Here is a 12,426-nt window from a genome sequence, read left to right on the forward strand (position 1 = left end):
AACTTGCAATCTGAGTGCAGCATAATGCAGGGAAATAATTAATGAATCAGTCATCCAGCCAAATGCTAATATTTGCATTTGCCATTGATACATAGAGAGCAAAAGTGCTGGTGGAAGTATTTGTCAGTCTTACTGCAGGCACAGATGATACCCTGAGAGGGGGAAAGTAGGTCTGATCCTAGGCCCAGAGAGATCACAGTTGTATTTGAAATACTGTGAAATGTTCAGGGCTTTGTCTTTGTGATTCTCATTGGAGTCACTAAGTGGTTGCTGATGTCCCAGGTAGGGCATAGAGAATTACACCACGGTATTGTGGGACTCAAGGTTTTCTGTGCAAGACTTAGAAACGTGCAGCAGCTTCTGCTTGGCTGCCTAATTCACTGGTTAGCTGAACATTTAACTGGCACATTACTATCTTAGCATTTATTAAATGGACACCTCAAATTGATAACCATGAGTAATACTTAGTCTCTTTATGTCTCTCGCTGACACTCCCAGCATCATCCCCACCAAATTATCAGGAATATTAATGCATTAAAACATATATATATATAAGAAGCCGTATTCTACATGTTTTGTTTTGCATCCTGCTCTGTGCTCACCTGCTGCACCCCAGAATGACTCCATTTCAGTTAGGTGATAGCTGAAGTATGTAAAATGTTTTTTAAGCATTTCTAATCCTAATCTAGTCTGTTTTATTACCTTTCAATGCACTTGATGCCTTTTCATTTTCTACTAGTTGAAATACTAGGATACAATTATTAAGATATTCAAGAAGTTGTAAATAAGGGCTCGTGTGTCAAAAAATGATAAGTGAAAAAGCATACTGTAAGAAAGAAATGTTGATTTTAGTTGTCCTGAGAATTAGAAAAGGTAGACACTGACTGGTGAGGATAAGAAATGGAAAAAAGCCCCATGAAGATGAAAAAGAGCTATTATCTCTTAGATCATGTCACCTCTCTGAAAGTACAATATTCTGCTCTCCTGAGGACGCAATTTAAACTGCTAGTGCATCACAGAACTCCTTTGCAGCCCTTCCTTAGGCAGGCAGCTCCTCAGTGCAGTTGACTCCTAATGAACCTTTGTTGTGAGTACAGAAATACCAGGATTGAAGTCAAGTGCTCTTCAATTAAAGATCTGTTTAGGTAGGTGGGAACAAGTAGAAATTCTGGCAGTCATTTGGGCAGTGTTATCAAAATTGAACTGCTTCACAAAACTACATCCGTCTTGGTTTTGAGCTTCATTAAAAAAGAGAACCAGTATTGAGGCAGAGAAGAGGTGTATCTGTGGGAAGGAGAAGAGTTTAATAAAATACCAAAAGGATGTATTTGGTCATCATTAGAACTGTTCTAAGTTTGCATTTTGACATGAGGTTTTTGTTTCCATTTTTAACTTGGAAAATGTAGAAGAAAATATCTAAAAGTTGAAATCAAATTAATTGCCTAAGAAAAAGAACCTTGATGAAAAATTTCAACATCAAATCTAAAATTATCACGGTCATCTGTGAAATTTGGGCTTTCATCCTTCTCATAGCCCTACTGGGAAGTTACAGCCTCAAGTGTTTGGAATAAAATAATTTTACAATCAATGGATTAAAATGTAAACCTGGACATGCGTTTGCTACAGCATCATCATCACTTGAAAAGCAAACTTCTGTTGCTACAGGATTTGATCCATCCAGCAAAGGAGGGAGGAAAAAAAGAATGTTCTGAACTTGCAGATGTTTTTCCCAGAGGAGTAATGACCCTTACATAAATAATCACTTTATTCTGCAAGTGCATACACTTTCATTCCACAAATTGATTTCACCTCTTCTGCCCTTTTCTCTGGTGCAAGCCTCTGCTAGATCTAGCAAGCCTCATTATTCTGTTTTTAAATATCAAAGCTATAAACATCTAAGTCAGAGTTGTGTAGGAACATCATCATTTTCAAGTAACATCTTGAAACCTCCAAGTTGGTATCAAATACAAATCTTGGCTAACACTGTAAATGACAGATGTATTTTATGACTAATGTGGAAGAAATGCAGCTTTTTTGCATCATCTTCTGTGGTCAGGTAATGAGAGAGGAAAAACTAAACACACAGTAAACATCAGAAGTGATGGAATAGTCTGGTAAATAAATTTGTTTGCCACAATACAACTGTTTCCCAGTTAAGCATCAAACATGCAGTGGTTGTTTGCTACACCTCTGTACATGGCAAATGACATCTACAGTGCTGAGCTGCTCTGGTGCTAAAATTCATCATCAGTGAGCAGAGCTGGGGGACATTTAACATGGTATGGCCAGGTCCACCAATGTCACTTCAAAAATTACAGTAATGGAAAGAGGAGCAGAATCATCTCCTAAATCTTTGTGTGTTCATAAACTGTCACTGTCAGTTTTCAGCTACCATGTGTTACGAGCTGCAGTTGATTTTTTTCTCTTTTTTGCTGTCTTTCATGATACATGTGCATGTCTCATAAATATGATTTATTGTTTCTCTTTTTAAGCTAAAATGGTTGGAGGAAGAGTACAGCACTCATTCCTGAGGGAAGATAACTTGCCTGAGGAAAGTTTGGTTTAGGCAGTTAGTGAGTAGATCTTGTTCTTAGCACTTGAAGGTATCTATTTCTAAGATAATTATGTCTTAGGGAGTATATTGTGATCTGTTTCAGCTGTATGAATTATAATTTTCTAGCCTGTTGTTTCAGGAATACTTTGTCAGTGAATTTCACAGGTTAATTACACATTGTTTAACAAAATGCCAGTTTTCATTGTCTCCTCAGACTGTGTTCATTTTCATAGTACCTAGCTGTGAGGTAGGCATCTATTAAATCAGCTTGGTTTTCAAAGTAGCAAAATTTCCATACCTTCTAAGTGGAAATCTTCCAGTTCCTGGAAGGATTACTCCTTTTTCCTAGGTGGTCTTTTTTTTGTATGTTCACTACTGCTTATGGAAAAAATGTTGTGTGGTAGCTGAAGTTAAACACACAGCTCAGTGTGAAGCTGGGTATTAATGCAGGAATTGCCACTGGGGATGAGCCCTGTTCCTGTTTAGCTCAGCTTTCCCTCTCTGATAGATGCCCCTGGTAAGTGTTTCAGAGGAAAGTGCAACACAGCCCTCAGTAAAGAAATAATGAACCTAACACAGAAGGTCTTTAAAGTTGTGCCATGAAAAATGAGAGTCTGTATGTTTACTTACTATACCCAGTAGAAAGCAGCACTTGGGGTTTTTGTTGTTAAGTGTAACTGTTTGATCCTTTCTGATACTCTGCTCTTCTCAGAGTCTCAATGATATCTTGTAACAATGAGTTTCACCTCAGGTTAATCAAGTTCTCTAGGAAAAGATGTTTGCCTTTATCAATTTTGTATGTGTTGTCTTTTCAATTTCACTCAATGTCCACAAGAGTTCTTTTCTTTCCCTTTTTCTACCATTCATTATTTTTTAAGCCTCTGTAGTGTCTTCCCTTCTTCATCTCCTGTCTAAAGCAGACATTTCCAAATGTCTCAGTTGCTTCTACTTGATTTGTAAGCTTTTAAGTATTTTTATTTCATTTTTGTACCTGTCCTAATTTTGCAATGTACTTTTTAAAGATACGAATTAGATGCATAATCCTGATCTGTAGGTTGGAAATGAGATATTACTTGTATAGTTCTGATGCTTTTGACTATTTTTGTTTTTATTTCATTTTTAATTTCATTTTCTCTGGTGATCCCATATGTACGGGAACGATTTCAGGGGAGCATTCAGCACTATGCAGATTCTCACGACACCTCCCACAACTACATCTTCACTTACCTGAGCATCCTAGAAGTGCTTCAGTTAGCATTTGCCACTGTGCTTTCTTTGTTATTTACCAATGAAAGGGCAAACTGTATGTTTTCAAATCATTTTAGTGGGGTTTATTTTGGGCTTCTTTAAATGATCGAGGACATACATTTGTCAAATACAGGTGAAAGGCACTTGGAGGGGCTATTTCAGTAGTGTTCTGCTCACTGTAAAACTCAATTGTCTGAAATGAAGCCCATGTTTCTTTCTGCAGAGAGGTTTAAGTAATTGCAGTTGTAGTTGTACAGTTTAAGCTATTAAATAATCTTTTGAGGAGTTGCTCTTGAGATGCCTCAGCACTGAAGTTTAGCCTCTGCATTTTAAAACACCTTTAAGTCCCTTTTTCCAGAGTGCTTCCCAAACTTGAATTTATCTAGTTGTGGCTGACTTTCATCTATGAAAATACAGTTTGTCACAAATATTGGAAAACAGATGTTCTCCCAAGTCAGGGGCTGCATCCATAACTGGTGGATTTTCATCATTCAGAGAAATTTTCTCAAACTTTTTCTCTCATTTAATACCTCTGTAAATGAAGATGTAGAAAAAGTCTCATGACTGATAGAAAAAGTCTAGGCTATGCTTAACTTTCAGACCTGATGTAGCAGCTTTTTGGCATGAAATTAGAGCTGAAAAATAGGAGTCCAGATTGCACATCTTTTTTCTTTTTTTTCTTTTTGATCCCCAGATCTAAACGTCCAGTGCCAGTTTCAACCACAGCTCCCAGAATTGACTCTCCCAGGGCTGTAATTCCCCATCAGAAGGTAAGTGACACATTTCTCCTCAGCCAGAGTGAATACCATTTTTATCTACTGTGTTCAAGGTAAATATCTACTACAGGAAATAGTTTTTGCCGACCCCAAATAATTAAACATTGAATGAATGCACAGGCAGCAAAATTGCTGCAATGCAGGGTATTAGTGATCTTATTTTGCTGATTTCTTATTAGCAGGACCAAAGCATCCAGCTACCCTTTGATGTGATTTGGTCTAACCAATTCTGAGCAGCTGTTTTCATCTAGGCTACAAGAAGCCACTAAAGCTTCTCAAAATATACATTTGCTTTTGTAGAAAGAGAACCATTAGAACAAGAGGCCATTGGGGAGAACCATTAGACTATGCCTCAGACTATTCAGATCCTGACTGCAACTGAAATGACACTGATTTGGAAAGAGGACGTGAGGGCATTTGAAAGCTTGCATCATATAGTGTTCTTATCACAGGATTCAGAAGACCTGAGAATAAAAAATAAAGAGGATAGGTCAATTTAATGAATAACAGCAAGTGGCAGAGGAAATGGATGGCTTGCTTTACACTGTCAAAGCACATAATCTTTCATAAAATAAATGTTCATTTTAGAATAAACACTGACTGTACCTGGCAACTCATCTTCTGTATCTTTAGAGACACCGAGGAGCAAGGGTACCTGAAAGATGGTGTATATATCCTCAGGCTCAGACTCTGGGTAGGACATTTGTATTGCTGATGCATTTGATTAGATAAATGGGCAGGAGGTAAAGTTTCCATTGCTGCAACTTATCCCTTCTGTCAGTGCCAGTTTCATCCCTAGCATGCATATAAATAAAAAACACTGAAGATCAAAATACATGGGGAATTAGATGATGTTCTACTGTTTTTGACAGTTCCAACTTCCATAGATCAATTTTAAGTAATTTTTATAAACACTATGCGTTCCAAATTCAGAGCAAATAGGTTCAAGGTAACAGAAGAGAATGCACCTTGGGGGGAATAATTTTATTCAATTTTATTTTGTGAAATTTTAAATTACCCTGACTGGCCATTTATTACCTGAGACAGAAATAATGCTATTTCAGACTGGATCTTACAAATTTTTTTGGCAAGGGAAGATGAAATTAAGAATTTATCTTCCTCAGAGTTGTTTCTGCTTATATCATGATTTTATAAAAGTTATCTTGGAGGAAGTTATTGGAAGAGTCATCAAACAATACTGTGAAATTCCTAGGAAAACAAGTGATGGATCATTCTTTTTGGTTAAACTGGTATTTGCACCAGCAAAGTAATAGGGGAAGGAGTTCTCATTTTCCCTCAAGAGCCACACAGAATGGTGTTAGTGTTCAAGGCAATAAGTAGATGTCTCATCAGAGTTATTCACCAACACAAGATTGACACCTACCTTTTGGGCTCTATAGCACCTGCACAGATAGGAAAATTTTGTCTACTTCCTCCATAGGCACATAGAGCTTTTATATGTTGGATTTTCACAACTCTTTTAGGTGCATTTCTTCCTTGGCAAGTGTCAATTTTAAAATTGCTGCCATAGGTCTTCAAAGCTGTTTACCACAGAAAACAATTTCCTCCCTCCACTATCTCCGGTATAGAAGAGTTAACTTTAGACACTGCAGGGGTCCTAAAAGAGCCCTTGGCATGAAAGTCATAAAGACATTTTATATTTCCTATTCTAACCCTTCAGAGAGAGATGAGGACCAAAGGACTGAAGCCATTTTCAGAATTTGAGAATTCTGGGCAAGGTGCTCAGGAAAGGTTTATAGGAGCTGCTGAAGACAGCCTGTTCTGAGCATGCTACAGGCAGTCCCAGCAGCTGGAAAAGAGAATTACTGGAACCTTTCTGGAGGAAAAGGGTGGCATCCCTGAGAAGGTATGGTGGGAAACAGGGTATCTAGCAGTATTCAGGAGGATCTTAGGTGTAGGGTCTTTCACCCAGGGGGAAGAGGTAGCAGTAAATGCTGGAGGGGGGGACCCTTTGCAGGTCAAGAGGAGGACACTTGTGTCACTCATCTATACTAGTGGACAAGAGTAAGTTTTAAGTGAAGAAGAATCCTTCTCTGGGGGTTGTTTGGAAGGGGAAGAAGGCACTGAACCCTCAGTGAAGTCTCAAAATCCAGAATAAAAATAACTGATAGAAACAGTGTAATGCTGATGTTGCAGTAAGGTACCTTACAGTAAATACACTTTAAAACCAAGGTTTCTTTGCTTGTCCCTTTATTGTTTCTAGTAACAGTATCCCTGTAGAAATGAAGAATTCTGTGACACACAGGCAGAAGTTACCTCCACACCTCTGCTTGACAGTGTTTAGACTGATGATTCACATGAAATGAATTTGATTGTATTTCTTAAAAATCAGCAAAAAACTGCATTGCAAGACATTCATGACAGTGTCATCCTCATACAGCAAGAGAAGCTTTCCTCACCCTTCTCTGGTTAAGGTTAAGGCATGGCAATGTTAGCTAAACAAATCTGCATGTGCAACTTCAGTGTCTAGTTAAAACCTTAAATCCTCTTGTATATTATTGCTGATCTGATTGCACCTTCCACTAATTTTCAAGCTTGCACTTCTTCTTTCATTGTTTTTTTGTTTTTAGGCAAACAAGTATACATTTCTTCAGAAAGATCAGTCATTCTTTCACAAAGCTGATCAATGTTATAGATGATGCAAGTTCTGCAGCCATAAATATGTAGAGCTATTATTGGAAATAAAGCTTGGTTGATTTTCAGTTTCACTGTATCTTTATCTGACATAAATCTCAAACTGGAAACAATTTTCATTTAGTTTAGTCAAATCTTTTTGATTTAGTGAAGTCTTTTGCACAGGTGGGGCATAGCTAGAAGAAAGGGCATAGTTAATGTTGAAAGTATTCAAATAATAATAAGAGTAAGCTCGAGTCCAAGGATTTAAACTAAGCCATCAATCAGTCAATGAGTTCCTGCAGCTCTCCAGAGGGGACACAACTCAAGTGAAGATTCAGCTCAGTGCAGTTCAAAACATTCCAGCTGGAGCTTTAGGGCTAAGCATGGCTTTAACATTTGTCCTTTTGCATGAAGGTACTGACAGCCTTGTTACTTTTAATAATATGGCTATGTGTTGTGCTTTTTGTGAAACACTACTGACCACACTTATTTTGGAGTCCCAGTGAGGATCTTGTCATACTTATGATTTGTTTCCTGCCAAATTTGGGAGCCTTTGTGTTTAAGAGAAAATAGATGGAGATGACTGACTTTTTAAGTAGTATAGGATGGAAGAGCTGGCTCAGCCAAAAGCAGTTTGATCATGTCTTTGAGCAGAGTCATTCAGTGCCATGGTGCCTCCATTCCCTTTTTTCTCTAAAAAATTTAAAGCAACAATTGCTTCTTGAGGATATTGGGTGGTCAAATTCACAGGTATACTGTTAAAATTGTTCTCCCAGAAGTGCAAGAGGTGAGTAATGACTGTAGGGTCACAGAAATAGATAAATAGAAAATGAGCTGTCAAAGGGAGAGGACCTGCAAAACTTGGTATTGTGTCTCCCAATATAAATTGGTTTCTCACTTCCCTGATACATAAGAAGGGACATTTGCCTTCCATAGAAACTGGATTTTTATAAACAAATATTTCAGAATGGAAATTGAGCTGATTCCTAGCTTCCTTCTATTTCAAAAGGTTTGAGATTCCCCTACATTTATCATTTTTAAGCTCATTCTCTGACATTATGCAGTTTTCCTCCCGCAGTGAGCGTTTGCTGCACGATCCCAGAATCTTCGTGGAGGGAAGCCCATTGCTCAGTGTCAGAGCCTCCTCTTCTGGTCGGCTGGAGGGGTAGCATCAGACTCCCAGAGCTGGAAATGTCAGCTTGCCTTTCCAGCCAGTGAAACAGAATGGGATGAGAGATGGGGAACAGGGGAACATTTGTTACTGTTGGCTGCATTTCATGTGATGCAATGCTGAAAGCTCAGTGCTGCTGCTCAGTATTAGACATTTGCCCTTCACAGTCAGCAGCGGTTTCAGAAATTCTGCATTAATCTGGTTTTGATGCTGAACTGGAGAAAAAACATAATTCTACAATATTCTCCCAGGAATAAGCTGAATCAGAGATTTTTTGTTGTTGTTGTTAGTCACAAGAGGAAAGAGCTAAATATGCTGCTGATGGGGCAGTAATTCTTTAGATAAAGTAGTACACCTGCTCCCTTAGACACATCCTGTTTCATCCATTTCCCCCCTCCAACACAGGGAAAACAACTACTCTAAAACTATCAAAAATATGAACTTAAGATGGAGATTGCTAACTTGGCACTGCTGGACTCTTAGGAATTCTAGTGCTGAGTTGCCAGTGTGCTGGTATTCCAGCTAGAAATTGTTTGAGGAGCAAAACTAGAAGTCCATTCATGCCAAAAGGGAGCCAAATCATTTTTTATGGCTATCCTATAATTTTCCCTTTGCCTACTGCTACTGTCCAGTAATACCAAGACCATGAAAATGCATTAAGGTTAAGGAGATATGTGGCATTTATCTCACTAGCAGTTGAAACTGATACTTTACCATCAGCTCTCCTTGCTTGTCCTTTTATTTTGGAGTGTAGGGAGTAACCGACAGTTAACTAAAAGCCACCGAGTTTTCAGAGTCACAAACAAATATAACTCTGGCATATATTCTGTTACTTCTGTGTTAACTTTTTATTTAATAATTGTTTTGTCCCTCTCTGCTGGCATGTAAAAATGGTTTGCCTGAGTGATGACTTAATTTTTGAATATGACCTTGTTCATTCGTGCCTCTTTTTGAACACATTTTTAGAGAGAACGCCTGATTTCTGTTTATTTAATGATATCTGGAAGCTTTCAATAGGCCACTGAAAGGGATTGTTGCTTGCCATTTTCAGTGTCAGGGTATAATGACCTAAGTATCTATTGCAAATGTATTTATTTAAAAAGGCACAGTCCGAAAATGCTTTTAGGATTATCTGTTTCTACAGCCTCAGGCCGTTATTAGTGCCAGCTAAAATCTCTTCCTGTTTATCACTAAGAAAAATTATCTCAGTTCATTTTATCTGCCTTACATTTTTGATTCAAAATGTCTTAAATGTGTTTAGTGTTATGATTATTTATATCCTTAGACCTTTAGGGTTTTTTTCAATAAATTTCAATTAATCAAGCCATATTATCTTGATTTTTTTTTCAAATGTATGCTCCCTGAACTTATATATGCAATATAGAAAAATCCAAGAGGGCAGTATAAATATTTGTTTTTCTAGTGAACCATAGAATCAAAATGAGTAAATTACATTAATGATAACCAATACTATCAAAAGTATAGAAGTAGAGGCCAGGTCATTCTCAGGCCTATATTTCATGCAAGGCTATGGAGGAGCTGAGTGCAAGGTGTTAAAAATGGTGATTGAATTGCCACTGAATGGGGCAAAATGTCACTGCAGGCTACCACCTGCTCTTGAGCTGGCTTTTATTGAGGCCAGATTGTGGGTTCCATTTCTTCTTCAGGATGATGTCCCCTGCCTGTCCCTGTCCCCTGAGCTGGACTGCAGCAGGTAGCCAGCATTACTGGGCCTCTTAACTGTGAGCATTTTTCTTTTTTGATAAATCTTCTATTTTGGTTTCACTAAGGTGTGTTTTTAGTGAATCATTTATGAAACTGAAGTGTTGGACTGTGTTTCTCCAGGAGGAGTTTTTGGTAGATTTTTTTGAATCTGAACACCAGCACAGACTTCTATGGGTATAGGTATTGTAGGAGAGATTCCTTTGACTAAGACAGCGCCTGCTGTCCTAGTTTTTTTTATTATCTGGGACAGGACTGTAGGATCATACACACACCTACATGCTCAAGCACACATTCCCTCAAGTGGAATTTATGCAGGAATGATCAGCATAGGAGCATCCTCTCTGTGGAGCAGTACCTGTTCTTGAGTCCTGTTAGTCTCTCTGCTAACCCTGCTGCATGGCCTGATCAGCATGAACCAGAGCCCAGGAAAGCAGTGCATAACCTCCATAACTTTGAGTGCAGTCATAGAAAACAGAGCAGTGTGGTTTAGAATCATTTTGTCTTATAATAACGGCATTGACTTCTATGGTTGTACATGATCTGAAATTATTCTGACCTCAAGACATTTTTAAGATTTCTTAATTATCCTAGAAATTAATGGACAGTGTTGTCTTAATATAAAATTATTGCTGTGAGGTTGACTAGTATCAAATGCTTTCTCAGTGTTAAGCTTTACTTGTTGATTTCAACTAAAATCCAGTAAAAAATGCCTGAGTTTGTTTTGCTTCCCCTATTTTGAAACAATGCATTTCTTTGAAAAATCTTCCCTGAAAGTTTGAATGCTTTGGCCCCAATCTGTTTATTGCTAGTTTATGACTATGTTTGAAGCATTAATTGCAGATATGTTATTTTTGCATGTGTTCTATGATTGCTCTTTTCTTTTTTGTCTTTTCTTGGCCTGCATGTTTGCTACTACAGGAACCTGCTTGGGAAATCAATGGCAACAGAACAACCTTCAGCCCTCTAACTAACACGGCGACTGGGCCTATGGGTAGTGTTTTAGCAACCAATGGAACATTTTCAGGCTACCTCAACCAGCAAGAGATCAGCTTTTCAAATAGCTCTTCCTACCTAAGGACTACCACAGTTAGATCTTCCATGTCCTCTCAGTCTGTGACTCCTGACATTTCACCTGCCAAGAGCACTCTAGGTTCCAAAGCAAGCCCTGCTTTGGCTGGTGGCAGTAGCCCTGCACACCAGCTGAGCCCTGCGAGGCAGTATAACAACCCCATTGGCCTTTACTCGGCAGAGACCCTGAGGGAAATGGCTGAGATGCATAAATTGAGTCTCAATCGAAGGGCTTCGGAAGGTGGACTTCCTAGAGGGTAGGTAACATGGTACCATCTTTAATTACGTCAATAAGTAATGAACTTGCTGAACAGTGAATGTAATGGTGCTTTACCCTATTGTGCATTTCTCTGGCAATCGTGATTAAGGTCTGGATCAATCATTAAATTTTCCAGTAGCCCCCAAAATATACCCACATTGCCATTATAGAACAATGGTCTTTGGTATCTGAAGTGCAGCATGGATTGGCAATAGTCAGCAGGGCATGAGGGGGAACACTAGGACTGAAGTAACTGTGATCATCTCAGGGCTGTGGCACTCAGCAGTTCTAGCTAATGCATGGAGTCTCAGAGATCCAAGTATTGCTGTCAGACATCAGAGCAGCTGCTATAAACCACACCTGATCTTTGGTACTTTGCTAAAGAGAAATGGCTTTGACCAGCAAATCTGACATGCTCAGCTACTGGAGTGTCCTGCTGTAATTCCTGCCTTAATGTGTTTGCTTTCCCATGCAAAATGAGTCAGAATTGCAATATTTTGAATCCTCTGGTTTGAAGACTATCTTGCATCTGTTAGCTTTAATGTTAACTTTGCTGTAACAAGGAATGATCTCCAAATAGTTTGATCCATACTGTCAAGGTTTTCCATATTCCTGTACTGCAGATCATCTGTTTTATTAGTAGGTTTGTAAAGTGGGGAGCTTGGACTACAGTACATGAGTAAAAGCAGTGAGAATCAGGTTTTCCTAATTCTTTTGCCTTCATGTATAAATTGTCAAACAAATCTAGGTTTTTTGTTTATTTGTGGTTTGGGTTTTTTTCTTTTAAATGAAGATGAATTTCTTGTTATGAATATGTGGAAAAGTGTATTTTCAACACTAGGGACTTGGCTATATAAGGAAAACCAGAAAATTCCAGCAAGCCACTCGAGGTCTGATAGCAAATGTGTAACTTCAAGTACTTTATATCCCTTTGCAGAAGCTCTCTGCAAAAGCAAAACCAAGAGGTTTTAAGCTGTAGCAAAGTAGG

The 12,426-nt window shown here is 38.4% G+C and overlaps 1 protein-coding gene across 13 annotated transcripts in view; it reads left to right on the forward strand.

Moving 5' to 3' along the window:
* LDB3 (LIM domain binding 3) overlaps window positions 1–12,426 on the forward strand; it is a 116,280-nt gene that overhangs the window by 46,893 nt on the left and 56,961 nt on the right. For 8 of the 13 annotated variants that reach the window (XM_069019142.1, XM_069019139.1, XM_069019143.1 and 5 more), the window contains 2 exons: window positions 4,497–4,572; window positions 11,030–11,436. In XM_069019142.1, coding sequence (XP_068875243.1) covers window positions 4,497–4,572; window positions 11,030–11,436 — 483 coding nt within the window. The remainder of the gene's footprint in view (window positions 1–4,496; window positions 4,573–11,029; window positions 11,437–12,426) is intronic. The other 5 variants (XM_069019145.1, XM_069019147.1, XM_069019148.1 and 2 more) reach the window with 1 other exon arrangement.

This window comes from Aphelocoma coerulescens, chromosome 6, assembly GCF_041296385.1.
Source record: "Aphelocoma coerulescens isolate FSJ_1873_10779 chromosome 6, UR_Acoe_1.0, whole genome shotgun sequence".
In the NCBI taxonomy this organism is placed as follows: domain Eukaryota; kingdom Metazoa; phylum Chordata; class Aves; order Passeriformes; family Corvidae; genus Aphelocoma; species Aphelocoma coerulescens.